General features: G+C 42.8%; 1 protein-coding gene across 1 annotated transcript in view; it reads right to left on the reverse strand.

The window, feature by feature from the left end:
- Positions 1-509: 509 nt before the first annotated feature.
- Positions 510-16,449, reverse strand: part of CDHR1 (cadherin related family member 1) — a gene marked incomplete at both ends in the record, with an annotated part of 43,221 nt that continues 27,281 nt past the window's right edge. The window contains 5 exons of the mRNA XM_084289941.1: positions 510-1,061; positions 7,327-7,581; positions 8,523-8,751; positions 11,387-11,454; positions 13,589-13,753. Of these exons, the coding sequence (XP_084146067.1) occupies positions 510-1,061; positions 7,327-7,581; positions 8,523-8,751; positions 11,387-11,454; positions 13,589-13,753 (1,269 nt within the window). The remainder of the gene's footprint in view (positions 1,062-7,326; positions 7,582-8,522; positions 8,752-11,386; positions 11,455-13,588; positions 13,754-16,449) is intronic.

The raw sequence follows: 16,449 nt of genomic DNA on the forward strand, positions 1-16,449 counted from the left end.
GAGCCCCGCACACCAACCCTGGTGCCACAGCCAGACCAGCATCTTCAACGCTGGGCCTGGGAGTTGAGGGGGGGTTTCGGGCACCTCAGCCCCCCATGCTGGACCAGACAAGAAGTGGCATCTGCCAGCGCCTCGGCTGCAGAGCACCTTGATGCAGAGCAGGACTCCAGCTAAGGGCTTCCCAAACTGGGGCAAGCTGAGCTGCTGGTTGCTTGGGGAGACTGCCTGGCGCAGGGGCATAGTACTGAGCACCCATCAGACAGCTGCAGGGTGGAACCAGCACTGGGACACAACACAAAGGAAGTGCAGTCCTAGCTGGGCATGGACCACAGCGTTTGGTACAGGTGGGGCAACTTCGTAGCATGTCATACTTTCAGGAGGTGAGGGGGACTGTCGGAGCGAGAAGCTGCTCTCAGTTCACAGGGTGCTGACAGACACAGGGAGGACCACGGCACATAATACATCCACGCACAGCCACAAGGTGCAGTCTCTGGGGCTGCCGAGAGCGCCTAGATGTGGGGCTCGCCGATAGCCGCGTTCCTCTTCTCAAACCTCATTTTGAGCTCTGACACCAGGGCATTGTGGGCGCTGCTGTGACCTCGCTTCTTCAGCTGCTTATTGATGAACTTGGGGGTGAGGGAGCCGGACACGGTTGGCACCCGCCACCCTGGGGCATCCCCGCTGGAAGCCAGGGCAGGGGGTGGCGGGGGCATGGGGGCGGCTGGTGGCATGGGGGCAACCTGGACGTTGTTGTTGCTGTTCTCGTTCTGCAGGCTCTGTGCATCATCCTCGACGACAAACTTCTCTGCGGCATTGCTGGGCCTCTTGAACTTCAGCCACTCCATCCTCACCGTGCGGGATGGCTGGGGCTGCCTCTTTTTTATGATCCTTCTTACCGGCATGATTTTGTTGGAGCGCTTATTGCGCCAGAACATGGCAGTAGAGATCATGATAGTTATCAGCACCATTATGCCCATGACACCAGCTAGCACTCCTAAGGCTTTCATGGGGTTATCTTTAGTTTGCATCAAAAAGGCGGCCATAGGCCCTTTGTGAAGAGTCTGTAAAAGAGTACAAAGAAAACACATGACTTACTCTGTGGGACAGACAGCGACCTAGAAATTTCATTTGTCCAAAATATGTGACAAGCAGGGGCCACTACTGGAAGTTGTCTCTAAAGAAAAGTGAGAGTCAAAGAGCCAGTCCAGCTTTGCACAATTTGGAGCAGGAGATTGGGCAAGCACTGCAGTGTTGAGAGAAGGATGGTGGTCAAACACAAAAGCTTACAGGAGTTTTACTGCCAAATTAGGGCAGATTCCTGCTTATCACCACAGTGTTTGTTTAACTTGCAAGAACTGAGCAAGAAAATAATTGGCTCCGGGATCTGCAGCTGTATTGTTGTACTATATGTCAGAAATAATTTCCTAGGAATAATAGCATTGAACCCAAACAGAAGTTTATGAGTAGAAAATGATCTTTTGAAAACAGCCGCAGGTGATACGGTGATGCAGTTTATAGGACCATTACTGAAAATGGCATTTAAAAGATTATGAGAAAACTACGCTTTATAAAATTACAGTGTACAAATGAGTAGTTAGCAGGTATGTGCTGCATTCTGTTTTCAAGTACTCTTTTACAGACATAACAAAACTCTTTGAGGTAAGGGACATGATTAGAGCTAAAGAGCTTTGTTTTCAGAAATACGAAAAATAAGCAGTGACGTAAGCTACATATGGCATATTAAGGACAAATGAATGACCAGTTCACTATGCAGCTTAGCACACTGTGCGTCTCGGAGGTCCCCGTATAATTTTGCGGATTTTGCCCTGCGGGTAGAGCTTGGATCTTTTCACACTTTTCCAGTATATGATGGTGGAGATCACCATTGTTACAGAAATGGTGGAAAGGACGCCACTCATGCAAATTCCAAATATCGTCCATGGACGCTTCTTGAGGCCTAAAATATAGGATTTTACCCTGGACTTGATCTGGAAATGTCAAAAATAAGAGAAACGGTCAACCCATGCGTGGTTGTATTTGAAAGAGGTGAGTATCTGTTATATATACAACTAGGGAGCTAGGGTGAGACGCTTATGGAACGGATAGCATGGAAAATAAAGGGAGCTGAGTGTCTTCACTTCTGTATTTTCACAACCTACCTCAGGCACATTATACAAGACCGTTGTTCCCATAATCTGAATGTTTCCTATTGGCAAAGACAAATGGGCAAATACGTGCTATTGGAAGTCATGGACCACTTTACCTTACAAGTAGGGACCGATTTTTTTTTTGTTGTTGTGCAAAGTTTTCCCATTATTCAACGAGCAACAGACCTGAGCTAGAAAAAGCAAAGCAGCCCACGACTGTCAGAGTTTGGATTCAACATCAGCTTTGCTGTTGTGCATTACATAGATATTGTGTACTTAAATTCCATCAGATGGCAGAAATTCTATCCTAGCTTACCTTAACTTCATGTGAAAATCTGATGAATTAAGTGTCAGACAAACCCTGCTAAGTAGTACATGACCTGAAATGAGTCCACTTATAATTATGAGTGTTGTCGAGATCTATTCTGTAGCGTGCCACAGATGGCTACATAATATAGAACTGACATGAGAAAGATGACATATACTTAAGATGATGCTATATAGATCAGTAATAATTATTTGACTAGCTATTTGCAAATCTTGAATAAATGAGGTTAGACAGAAGTACGTGTCCCATGTTGTCAGTGTACAGCAGTTCCAGGTTTGAGAACTGATGAAGATCATATGGTGAGTTTCAGAACACGGTTTCATTCAACTGCCCCTCATCTAACTAAGTTTGATACTTGTTCAGAACTTCCAGGTATGAAGAGATGATTAATACTGAAGCTAAACCCATTAATAGTTAGCTGATTCAGCCTATGTTCTAATTACTGGGATGCTACTATACAAGCGTTGCCTAGAATAAGCCTTGAATGAGAACTGCTCAGTGATGTTTGCATAAAAACATGCGGCATTTTGTAAGCATACAGTGGTAAAATTGCTGTTTGTTGTGGGCATGACATTTGCAGGATAAATGGGAAGAGTGATTTGCAAAACAAGCCTGGAACGTCATCATCTTAGCTGTCCTGCAGACAGGCTTATGGTAAGTGCATTTGTCACCAAAAAGCTACAATATCCTGTGTCATCCCCGTGACCCAGTCAGGTAATGCAGAGTCCAGGTCTGAGAGCGGTTTGAGCACCCTCTTACAGTCAAAGCGTGGGAGCATTTGGACACTGAAGTTTAAGTACCTTGTCTCTGAGCACTTCCCTGCACAACCAACGCACCTCCAAGGCACTGCACCATTACCAGCAGTGCGTCAGAACTGGGCCATCAAATAGCGCTGCTTGGTAATTTATGTAGCCGGTATTTTTTCCCTAGGAGGCACGTTGCATTTTGGAAAGTGCTGATTTTTCTTGAACAGATTAAACAATGGCAGATGCACAATGAAATTAAAGCTGTAATGGGAAACACTGTCATATTTCTGGGCCTAAACACGGAAGAAATGCTCTGTTTCACAACAGCCATCAGAGGAGTTAAAAATACCACTGCTCACAACAGATAATGTTCTGATGGTTCTTCTGCTGCGATTTCACAGCTATAATGAGAACCAGAGAAGGGTTGGCAGACAGTTCAGAACTGTGGCAGAAGTTTGGAAGTAGCTAAGCTGTGTATCAGCTTTGAGAAAGGGGATGTCCAATCCTGGGACAAGAATGCAATTAAAGAGATTAAAGCAACCGTTTGGAATAAAACATGCCATGAGCTATTCATCATTTAACACACACGTGTGGTCCTGGGCTTCTCATGCAGAAGCCTTGCAGCCATCTGTCCCCTGCAGGGAAGCTCCTCAGCCAGCATCCCTTCAGTGTGATGATTTGCCCGGCTCTGCACCCCTGGGACTTGCCAGCTTTTGAGGGGCCGGTCTCCAACACTGACACGTGCCTTTGAAGCTGGTTTCATGGACTCTGCACTGTGCAGCTTCAGGACAGGTATGACTCTGTGACATGGACCTTATTCTCACCATCCTTCCTTCACAGTGGCTTTCTCCTCAAAACCCCAAGTTTACCGAAGAAGATGCTCGTGTCTCCTTTTGCTACTGAAAGGGCGACTTCCTTCCTTCACTTTTTACTCTTTGCTACAACAGCCTGCAGCGTGCAGACATCCACACCTTCTGGCAGCTTCTCAAGAGCCTTTCATAGTGCGTGGGCTGCAGCACGCAGAACGAGTGGGCAGTGCATCGTCCTGAAGTTGGACCCAACAGGAGCATGTGGCTGAGCTGTTTAAGCATGGGAGCAGCTAAGGCTCCTCAGCTATATTTAGAAGTCTCAGTAAGCAGGCGAAGCTGTTAAGAGCCCAAGCCATCACGGATTATAGACAAATCAGGTTGTGTCAACTTGAGCAAGTGCATCTGTAAAACAAACCACTGGTTGTGAGGAGCCCACTTCCACGTTTTTAGCGTTTCTTGGGTTTTGCCTCAGATTAGACCTAGCCTTGTTGCAGGGATGGTTGCAGAGTGTGTAAGAGAGAAGGAAATATACCTTCTGTGAGTTTGTTGAACCTTTAAATCAGGGGAATGTACTCATCAGGTATATTTAGAAGTCTAAATCAGTGGCCAAAGCTATTAAGAACCAAAGGTGTCACAGATTATACTCTCTAAATGTGGACTAAAGCTCTGGGCTGTGAAGAGCTGTAAATAAACGCCCCTCTATCCTAGCAGGACCTCAGCAGAGTCACGAGGAGGCAGGGGGATCCCCCATCAGGCCAACCCTCAGGATCAGGACTGGGGGATCAGCTACCAGTGAAAATTGCGTGCAGCAGGAATAGATTTTTTGAGTGACATTAGGGTGCAAAAACCATGGCTTTTTCAGCATATGCTTCTTACTCTGTTGAGAAAGGATAGGAGATTAACAAATGCCATTCAATACCAATTTCCATAAAAACAGACTCGGTTAAATTAAAAGGCCTCTGGAATTTTTTATTGCTATATTGTTCCAACAGCAAAAGGTCCTTTTGATGTGCAATACTGCTGAACTTAGCCACAAGGCATCTATCTCGAAGGGCACAGCCTCGCGCTAATTGCAGTGGTAAATGTTAATCAGAAAATATGCCTGTTTAATTACTTGGTGTGATTAACACTGCGGGAAACCTCTGGAGGATGCATTCAAAAATATCTTCCTTATCCAAAATCAGTAATACATAAATACCCACCAAACAGCTAACTAAGAGAGACTTTGTGCAGCTGGAGCATGAAGGATGACATGTAGATTCGTAACAGTCAGAGAGAGGGAGGGAAAGAGAGCGCACACAACGTGCCTCTACCAAGAGACTGCTTCCTGCACAGAGCGCTAGCAGTGGCTGTTGTGCCTGGGACACTGGGAACAAGCAAGAGCTTCCTGCACCACCACGGTAACTCACCCACACGGAAGCTGGAACTTCAGTGCTTTTTCAAGGAGGTGTGATGCTCTTGGGTAAAACAAACAAACAAAAAAACCACAATGCAAATCATTACAATCAATGAAAGAAGTAGTGGAGAATTGTGCAGAAGCTTACAGAGGACATGAAGTGAGATTAGTGCTGCAGGTCCTGCTGAAGAGACATACTCAAGTGCAGAGAGGATACTTTTGTTATTTCAGCATACGTGCTAGGAATTGGCAGGGAGAAGAGCATGGGAAGGAGGAATAGCTGTGTCTGAGAAGAATCCAGGTCTTCAGAGCCCTCTCTATTTCCCGTTTACACTTTATTAAGGGGGAGCTCCCTCACTTCATGCACACCCAGGACAAAAAGGAGCAGAGAGATGGAGAAGACAACTTCTTTTCATCATGTGCTTATGTTACTTCACACACTAGAAGGAAATCCAAGAAACTCTTCATCCCAATGCACAAGGTGCTCTTTTTTTTTTCTTCTAGATATCCTTCATCAGCCCGTATAGAAGGAGGAAGCCCCGGTTCAGGGACATAACTCCCGCAGCAGCAGAAGTGTGGGTACTCCCACTCTCCTTGACATCCCTCAGCCCTAGCCCCACACTAACAGATTGGTAAACAGCTCGTCTGTGTACCCCGGAGAGGGGAGGGAGAGCTGGGGGATATGGGGAACCTCCATTTCCATCTCACCTGCACTCTGGGGCCAACAGCTGGGGATAGTGCCTGAGGCCACCTGGTGCCCCTTGTGAGCCACTTATGGTGCAGGGCGAGCCTGGAAGGCAGGCAGTGAGGGTGTGCTTTCCTGCTGTTGGCTGCGAGTAGAGATTCTTATTTGTTGCATAAAACCCACCAAGACTTATGGTTTCCATTGGAGAAAGAGAAAAAAAGAGAGAAAGCCAGCTGCTGTCTGCAGGAAGAGATTTGCATCTTTGCCCAGTACGCATCTGGTCCAGAGACCATCACTCTAATGATGTGTTTCTCATCTACCATTTCCTTCCTGCTGGTACCTACTTAAAGGCATAGCAAGGCAGTTACGATAAATAAAAATCACACAAGCATGCACTGCTCAGCATAAATTGCTGCCTGTCCTTTGGTGGATGAAGAAGTTGGACTACCAGGACACTCTCAACATATGTTTGCTATCTTTTAGAGTGGTCTTTTGTCTGCTAATAATACTGCAATTATTAAACTCACATCCAAATTTCTATTTACTTAAAGCACTTCAATAAAGTTTGCTCACTTTTCCTATGTCACTCATTTGACTTGCAAAAAAAGGTCTAATATAGTTCACTCTGGCCCCAGTTACTTTCTATTAAATTTTGGCAAGGGGGAAAAAAAAGATTGTTTTCTCCTGAATGTAAACAAAAGATCAGAGATTTACCTCTACTCTCGGGAGCCTATAGTCCTTAATTCATATCTGTCTCCAACAACCAAATGCAAGAAACTCATCATTAAAGGTCTGCAAGGCATGTCCTGTGAGGAGCAGCTGAGGACACTGGGTTTGTTAAACTTAGAGAAGAGGAGGTTGAGGGGTGACCTCATTGCTCTCTATAACTTCCTGAAGAGGGGAAGTGGGGAGAGGGAGGTGCTCATCTTTTCTCCCTGGTATCTACTGAGAAGATGCACGTGAATGGCTCAAGGCTGCGTAGCAGAGGTTCAGACTAGACATTTAGAAAAATTTGTTTACCAAGAGGGCAGTTAGACGTGGGAACAGGTTTCCTAGAGAGGTGGTTGATGCCCTGTGGGTGTGTTTAAGATGCATTTTGATACTGCTTTTAATGATAGAGTTTAACATTGGGTCAGCCCCAAAGTACTCTGATAGCTGTTCTTGATCAAGAATCATCCCAGCACTGTTTAGGATTTTTCTAAAATATTTGCTTACCTCCTCTGTGATATCAATCTTCAGAACTGCTGTGGTACTGAAGGAAGGGGAGCCTCGGTCTTTGGCCTGCACCACCACTGACCATATACAGTCCTTGTTCTTTGTAATGTTGTGGATGATGTCCAGAGAACGGATATAGGATTTCAACTTGATTTCCCCAGTGCTTTGGTCTATATCAAACACGTTGGCTGGGTCTGCTTGCATGATGGAATAATCAACAATGTTGTTGGGTTCTTCTGCATCTTGATCTATAGCCTGGTTGGGGAAACGTAAAGAACAAAGATGTTATTGCTTTGCCTGAAGATAAAACTCTAAAAGTTTTTGAGCATTCACTTCTGACAACATCCATGTGGTAATTTTTACTGACTGTTTTTGTCTAGTCGTGGAAACAAACTACCCTTTCATGGTACCAGCTATGCACCATTTTCTAATGACAAATAGCAGGGCTAGAGTTCTTTTTGTATAAATGATTTCTATTCAAGATTAAAGGGAAGAAGATGAAAAGCAGAATCATAACCTATCTGGAGACCGTAAACAGCCTATCGCTAGGGACTTTCTCCCACAGCAGCGGGGACAAATGTTGAAATTAATAGAGAACAATGGGATTAGCTCCACACTCACTAAGCTATAGCTGCCTTAAGTTTTTTGCTGTGGTATTTATTCTGCTAGTGTTGGGTGTTGCATAATCAGGCTTGACTATATGCATTCAAATATGTGTAACATCGGATACATCGGATGTTCTGCTCCTTTGCCTGCAAATTGCTATTGCAATGTTTTTTAACCTCCTGTTCTGCACTGGATCGCTATATATAGTTCTACAAAGCGAAGGGAATGAAGTTGTGCGGTTGAGCAAAATGGCAGGAAGGTTAAGCATTCAAAACCCTGTACTTTCATTCATTCATCGTGCTTGGGCTTCTTATGATCACTGTATAATCCAGAATCCTCCACCAGTTAATGGTTCAAATACTGTAACGGAACTTTATCTTCTGCCTATAGAATTTATTTCTCTTTCTCAGCAGTCTGTAAATACTACTGTTCCATGCTTTAATCCATTTGTTACGTACAAATGGATGTGCAGAATAAAGCCTCAGGAAAAGCCAACTTTCAGGCATTCATCGTGTTCCCTGAGCAATAAACTGCATAGCTGGGGCTTTTCCAAAGCACTCTGCTTTGTGACACGCTGTGTTGTTTCTCACCTCTATCTTCACTGGTGACCCGATGATCATCGTCTTTTCCTGGATGTTTTCATTGAACTCTGGAGAGTGATCATTGACATCTAGCACAGTGATGAACACTTCAGCCAGGCTGTACTTCCCATCTGTGTCCTCTGCTTTCACATAGAAATTATACTTTGAGTTCACTTCAGCATCTAATACAGCCCAGGGCTGGGTGTAAATTATACCTGTTGATGGGTGGATTAGGAACCTGAAAAAAAAGAAGCACGGAGAGATTTTGAGGTTTATTTATTTATTTTTTTTTGGTAACCTAACATATGTTTATAGCCTGGGGCAAAAGGTGGGTTCTAAACACTGAAATACTGTGCTCAAAGATCAAAGACTGGTATTCTTCACCTTCCTTCTGTCAGGCTGATGTTTCTGAATCATTCACTCTACCTATCTTTGGTTTGTTCCTTTAGGCTTGAAAACCACAGACTGCGATGTGAACACCACACTGTCTGGTGTTTTTCTATTCATTGTGCACTAGCCATTTTAGCTGCATTTTCTGTTAAAGGCTTTGTCCTAAATAAATGCCCAGCTCGATGGCCTTCCTCCAGAATAATTTCTTCATGTTAAAAAATTAAGGAACTGCCTATTTGTTCAGTTTATAAGTACAACGTATTTGATAATGTCCTGAATAAATTAAAAACGATTGATATCTCCTCAACAGCTAAAGGAAGGTTGCTGAATATCATGTTTAAACTCTTTGCTTCTCAGAACGGGTAAGAAAAATGGCTGCTCTCAAATCCCCAGAAGTGCAGGGCACATTATGTCCTCCAAAACTAATCACTTTTCCACAGACTGGCACTGGGATGGAGAGGGTGTTCAGATTTATCTGTAGCAAATTCACTTCTACACATTTGTAATTACTGAGACACTATCAAAAGCGACGTGCGAAAGCTCAGATTTACAGAGAAGATACCAATGCAGTGTCTTTTGTTAAAGGACTACCAACATAGGCTCCAAACAGTAGGGTTTTTAACAAATGAGAGGTTTTGTATATCTCCTTTAATTAGTTTAAAGGATGACAAAATATTTTCTGTATCTCAACTGTGAGCGTAATTGAGAGTGATTATAAAACATGCACTTAGTAATCCAGAATCATCAATTGTTAGCATTACTCTGTTAAATACAAATACAAGTCTTGATGAAAGCCAGGACCTGGAGGTGGAAAGAGCTGTGCAAACTCTTGGTAGGAGGCAGTGCCTGTGCTGAGTGCCTCTTTAGTGCCCAACCCAGTCTCACCACACAGACAGAACTCTCATCATTGCCATTTTAGTGGAAGAACAGAAGCAGTGAGATGTGAAGAGACTGTAGCAGTGCACCCCACTCCCAGCGTCACTTTGGATGGAGAATTACTGACGTAATGGCTATGTCTTCAACAGCTAACACTATTCCTCTTACTCAGGTAAAACTCATCTTTCTGCTAATGCAACTGCATTTCCACTGATGCAACCCTGTGATGAAAAAACATGCTCCTAATTGAAAACCTCAAATCTATGTTCAGCATATCTGGAGGTTCAATGCTTAAGAAATCAATCCAGCCTTGGAGCGCCATGCCAATCTGGCACAAGCAAAAGAAAAAAAAAAATGTATTTAAGAAGGGAAAAAGTGCCTTTGCATCCTTATTTCCTCATTCAGTAGCATAAGAAGAGTGAGCCTGAACATCCTCACAACTCCAATCAGAAGAAAGTTGCACCTACTTTTTTTTTTTTTTTCTTCTTTAATCCTTTGTCAACAACCTTCACAAGCTTCTTTGCACCAGCAGCTACACTTTAAATCAGAGAGGTCTGTCTCTATGACATGACCTTTGCCTGCTTGCCTCTATGCAGTCTGCAGATAGCTTAAAGACTTACTGAGCAGCTCAGAATAATCCATCCTGGAAATGCTCCCCTATGTGTACCCTTCTAGCTACAGAAGAAGTTCACCCTTAACATCTTGGATTTTGGACTTTGATTGTGCCTCCTAAATGGCTTTCACCCTAACAAGAGGAGTTCAGCTTTAACTCCAGGGGATAATGTAAAGAGAAAAATAGATTCTGGAGCTGAGTGCCTGAACAGCTTATTCATTTCCAACTTCTGCCCTGCAGCCCCATCACGTCCAGGAGATGCAGCTTCCAGCAGCAATGTCTGTGATGGCTGGTGCTAGGCATGGCTGGGAGCCCCAACTGATGGACCACAGGAACTGCTGGGATGGAAGCAGTGTAGGCAAAAACAACACACCAGGAACTTCTTACCCCCACACTGTTCCCAAGGCAAGGAGAAGCCAGGCATCGTTACAAAATCAAACAAGTAATGGATTCCCTTCTTCTCTGATGTAGGGCTGCAAGTTTTACATATATATGATGCTTTGAACATCCAGTGCAACTGGCCTTGAAAACTAAAGTTTATATCTTTGGAAGTCTTGACGTCTTTGATTTATTTTGGCAAGAGTTCAAACCAAACTATTTGTACAACTGTATAGAATGGTAGGCGAAAGAGCAAGGAATTTTTTTTTCTCCCAGAATTGACTTTTGACAGCTAGACCAAAATCTCCCATTTCGCTTAGAAGCATTTTTCAGATGGTGATTGAACAGATCCTGTGTACTGGTACTTCAGCTGCCTTATATCTCTTTGGGGGCTTGTGGGTAAAATTCCATGGGTTGATGAAGCAGATGTTTAATGATCACATTTTTTCTGTTTTGTTCTTTTTTTTCTTTTTTTTCCTTTTTTTTTTTCCCCCCACAAAGCTCAAAGAACATGGCATAAACGTCCTTGGAAATGAGCAGATCAAGAACAAGCCTGCTCTTTTAAATTCTTTTTAATACTCTGCTTAAAGGTTATTTAATTTTATTTTTTACTCACAGATCTGCTCCTGTTCCATAGATAGAGTACTTGACTTCTCCCCAAAGCCCTGAATCTGGATCTGTAGCCTTAAGAAAAGAAAATAAGAGAGTCATCCTTTATGAAATTGCAAAAAGATGTGTGGCCATTTTTCTTTGAAAAACAAGTCACTTAAAAACCCAAGCTCCCTCCTTTTGTCAGAACATTTTTAGGGGGAAGCCACACAATTATGCACCTAGAAAACAGCAAAATCTAACACACAGAAATGTCACTGGGTGTCCCAATTAAGCTGCTAAGACGTTGCCAGTCTCCTGGCCAGGCTGGTGCCCAGAGGCTCTAGCAGGGAGAAAGCCACTAGATGGCTCTATTCATTGACATTTAACACATCTTTCCTTTAAAAGAAAAGGAGCCAATCCCAATGACACAAGCTGCCCACTCTCAAGCCTTCCTAATTATCAGTTTAGTATTAATGTATATTCCCTGGCCAAAATTACTTACTGTACATAGAGGATTTTTTTTAATATTCTGCTCTTTTAATCAATTCTGTTTAAAGTAACACGTAACAAATACTGAAAACTATCCATAATATTTTAGCTTTGCTTATAAGATAATCACTCTTGTTCCTGTGTGACTTTTAGTAATGCAGATGGCTACAACTGTTGATATCTTTGTTCAGGATTCTTGTTGGCTTCCAGTCTTAGCTCAGGATTTGGAAAGCTACTGATTTGGTGATAGTCATTGCCATAAGCCCGTTCCTTTGATAGCTCTGAGATGCTATACTGTACCATTGTATCTGGCCATCTAAATTCCTGGTGGTCGTGGTTAGCTCACTCATCTTTCTGATTAAACATTTGTTACTTCTTTTGAAAACTAGGACAATGTCTTTGATTCCTGCATGGCTATCAACCTTGCTGATAAGTGTTTTAAGTTTCTCTCACCCCATAATTTTGACCACAGTCTACGTTGGTACTGCCTAACTTTTCCTGAAACATTCTGTACACTTGGGATTTCTGCCAGAATAGTAGTTCTGGGTACTCGGAGAATCTCAGTTTGTGAAGTATATTTGTGAATCTGGGTCAAACACTGAGTTGTTATCACATGAAAGTAAATTTTACATGGAAACTTCAGCTACGCTATATATACCTTGGCTTAGAATGGTTAGTTTCACTGCTTTTTACAAAATTTTTGTAAATTTATTTTTTTTTCTGCCCACCTCATAGAAATTTTTTAATTCACCTTGTTGCGAAGACAGTGATGTTTGGAGTCTGTTCTCTACAGCATTCCTATTAATTTCCTCTAACAACCATTTTTGTAGTGTTTATATTCCTTTTCCTCTTTCATTCTTCCAGCTCTAATATTTGCCTTTTGCACTTTATTATGATAACTTCATTTCCTTTGTGATTTGCAGACAGCCTGTGCTGGAGATCTCTGGCAACCTGCCTCCATCACCCTTACCTCCAAGGCCTCTCTCTGCAAGGTGACTTGCATCACCCTCTGATCCCCATGTGGCCAGGAGCTTTGTGACATGAGACATGTTTCCAGTCCAAGCAGCTGCACTAATGGGGTACAGCTTGCATCTAATGGCTGGGAATGCTTCTCCAGCACAGGACCCATGCAACACTCTGATTTTCCCTGATCTTCTTTCTATGGAAATGTGAGCAGAGGAAAATCTGTAAGCGTATTCTTCCCAAAGTGAGAAGATACTTCAACAGGGATCTTTCTTTCCCAGCTCTAAGCATTTTAGTGTTATATTCTTGCCTTCATTAACTGTCTAATTATGCATTTAGCAGCCAGATTCCTCCCAGGAGGAGGAGACTTATACCTAACTAAGCAGGCATCTTGTTTTCTTTTTACTCGTACTTAAGCAAGCAAATCCAGTAAATCCAATTCCACTTAGCCAGAACCAAAGCTTTCTGCTGGACATTGATTTGACTGGGGCTTTCTTAGTACTCACAGAACATGTGATCTGTCTTAAAAGCAGATGGCCTTTAATTAAAAAAAAAAAAAGAAAAAGAAAAAGAAAAAAAAAGTAAATTTGTTGTTCTGAAGAATGCTTGCCTACAATTTTATTTTATTGGAACATGTTTTGTTGATTCTGGAAAGGAACTGGAGATGAATGGTAAGATTTGTGAGGTGCCATTGTCTACTATTTTTAAGGTATTTGAGCTGTCTCCATAAATAGCTAGAAAAGAGAGCATTTTCTTAACAGATAAATAAACTTACAGTTATAGCAACTACGTTTGAGCCTCCTGGGGAGTTCTCAGGGATCCTGGCAATGTAGTAGTCAGAAGAGAATTTCGGGACATTGTCATTGGTATCCAGTAAGCGTATCACTACGTCAGCTGTTGAGCTGAATCTCTCTGGTGTGTTCACCTCTATTGCAAGAAGCTAAGAAGAAAAACAAAACCAGAAAATTACTACAAAGCTGATACTACTACTTCTTAAAGGAGTTTCATAGTGGAAGCCTTGAGCTTCAGATGGTAGAGAAGGGCTGCCATGGTGTCTCCTGCTCGCTTCATGCAGCACCTGAGACAAAGGCTGTTGGAGCCCATCCTCCCTGTGCCACTTGCAGGGCACTCAGCCTTTCTCCTGCCGTATTACAGTTCCCCACTGAGGCAGGTGGTGTGTGAGGTCCGCCAGCGGTGGCACCGCTGACTGGCTGAGAGGCACATGCTGTGTTCAAGTCCTTTCCCTGCTGGACTGGGAGAAATTTGTGTCACCTACAGGTGACAGGGTTTGGAGGGGAACAGTTTAAGTAGTCAGGGAAAAGGCTATCTCAGTACCATCTTCTGGAACTCTTCCTACCTTATGGTTATAACAGTTGAAAACACAAAGTGACAGAGTTCTTGAAGAATTCAGCCCAAAGGATTGCTTAGAATCACTACAGATCACATCTGTTCTGAAAGAGGAGTTTGTTACTGCATCTCTGTGCTAACTTGTGTGCTTGGGAGTCTTGGGTGGTGTTTCATCAAATTACATTTTTGAAGTTAGTCATACAGACATCACCAAATCTGCTTGTGAGCAATCTCAGCTCTAAAATAGCACACAGATAAAGTCCGACTGCTTATCATGCATGTGTACCTATAACTAAACTATAGCATCCACAGCGAAATCTTTGCTGCTGGTATCAACCCCTGCTAAAGTATCTTACAAGGGCTTAGTATTTTCACTTTGTTTTCTACATTCATTTTTATTCCCTCTCCTTTCAGCAGTCACAGTCCAGCTATGTCAACATACTGACAACATCTTCCTTCCCTTGGGGAAGGATTTTTGTCAGATTACTTCTCTGCAATGTATTATGCAGCCATATATAGTTCATTATAAACAGAGAAAAGAAAAAAATAGGGGAAAACTATTTCTTCAGAGGACTACACAGCAACAATTAATACAACTGCCAGAAAAGCAGAGAGGTATAATCTTAAAAGTGGCAGGTGATTCGTTAAAATAGATCTGGTTTTGGCAACTGAAGATAATTGCAGCCTCATTTGGTCCCGGTCTGCAGAAGATGTGAGTGTCTGAAGAAGGCGAGGAGCAGGTCCAGGCCCTTGTCGAGGAGGGATGTACTGTGTGCTGATGGAGGAGGAGGGAGGTGGTTTGGCTTTCAGAGCAGGTCAGCCTGTGGCTACAAGTCCCAGCATAGTGGGACAGTAACACTTGGCCTCTCTGGCAGAGGGGCTTGAGCTCTAAAGGGCCAGGTTGGAGGGCACAGAGGTACAAATTATCACAGCTGCCAAAACTTGGGAACCCCCCTCTGGCTCTTGGACAGCTGAAAATGAAGAAGGTCATGCTGACCAAATGTATTTAAAAGCCAGCCCTAAACAGAAGACAGATTTTCTCAAGTAGCCTTTGCCTCAGGTAGTTCTTTAGGGCACCTCCCAGTCATATCAGCTTTAATCCCTCTCTGGCATTTTACTGTTAAATAATGAACCAGAGGAGCTGGACCACTGTTTACAGGGGAAAAAAATGACAATAGCTTCTCAAAGCTGCTGTAGGATATGTGTTAAATAGAAATAAGAACCTGTTTCACCCCAAAGTTTAACTAGAATGACTATTTTAGCAACTAAAACTGGGTAGGAAGTGATTTGAACTTTTCAGGGAAATGGAGAAGACAATGAAGTCTCTATAAAGTATTTGCTGTCATACATTATTATCGTATCATTCAGCTGCACCTTCTCCATTTGGAATCTAGACAAATGCTCTGCATTTTTAGCAAAGCTGTACACTCCTTCTTCTGTAGAAGGAATTTCACCCTCCTTTCCCACCCCCAAAAAACCAATAACTACTCAAGTTAAAAAGATGTATATTCTTTTTCCTAGTAATTAATTCTTTCAGTGTTCAGGCCAATCACATTAACTACTTCCATTTCTATTAGTATTCATGAGGAGGCCATGTGTAGCTTCTTTACTGGTCTTTTGGCAGTTTAACCTGAATAAATGTGTGCTTATTATAATTAGTTTCAGTAGCATTTTATAGCCCGTTCTGAATCTTTCATTTTGATACGATAATGATGCATCATATTTTTGTAGCATCTATAAGCTATGAAGCTCAAACTGAGCAACCAACTTTACAAGAAGAGACATGAAGCATTCTGCAGCGAAAGGACTTTTGGGTGGTTCTGTGCAGGGCCAAGAGTTGGACACAGGGATCCTTGTGGGTCCCTTCCAACTCAGGATATTCTGTGATTCTGTGACTTGCTAAGGACACAAAACAAACTATGTGGTAAGGGTGAGAACAAAATCCAGGAAGTCTGACTTCTGAACTGTGCTAAAAACACCTTTTTGTGTACAAAATGAAAATTGGCATGTTTGTACTCAGCTATACAGTTTTGACTTTTTTTTGTTTATGACTGCAGAGATTGCCTACACCATTTGATGCTTACAGAACCCAACATCTATACTCATGTTCACAGGCAGCTGACACAAACCGTACTACTTAATTATCTCATTGATGAACTGATGAATCCATTAGGGAAGGTGATAATACAAGTTTCCAGCCTTCAGATGAATGCTGGTTCTTGTATGGCTGGCTTGGAGCATGGGTGCAATAGCCCCAGATCAGTCTGCAAAAGGCCATATACATAGATA

This window comes from Netta rufina, assembly GCF_964035555.1.
Source record: "Netta rufina genome assembly, chromosome: 7".
Lineage (NCBI taxonomy): Eukaryota > Metazoa > Chordata > Aves > Anseriformes > Anatidae > Netta > Netta rufina.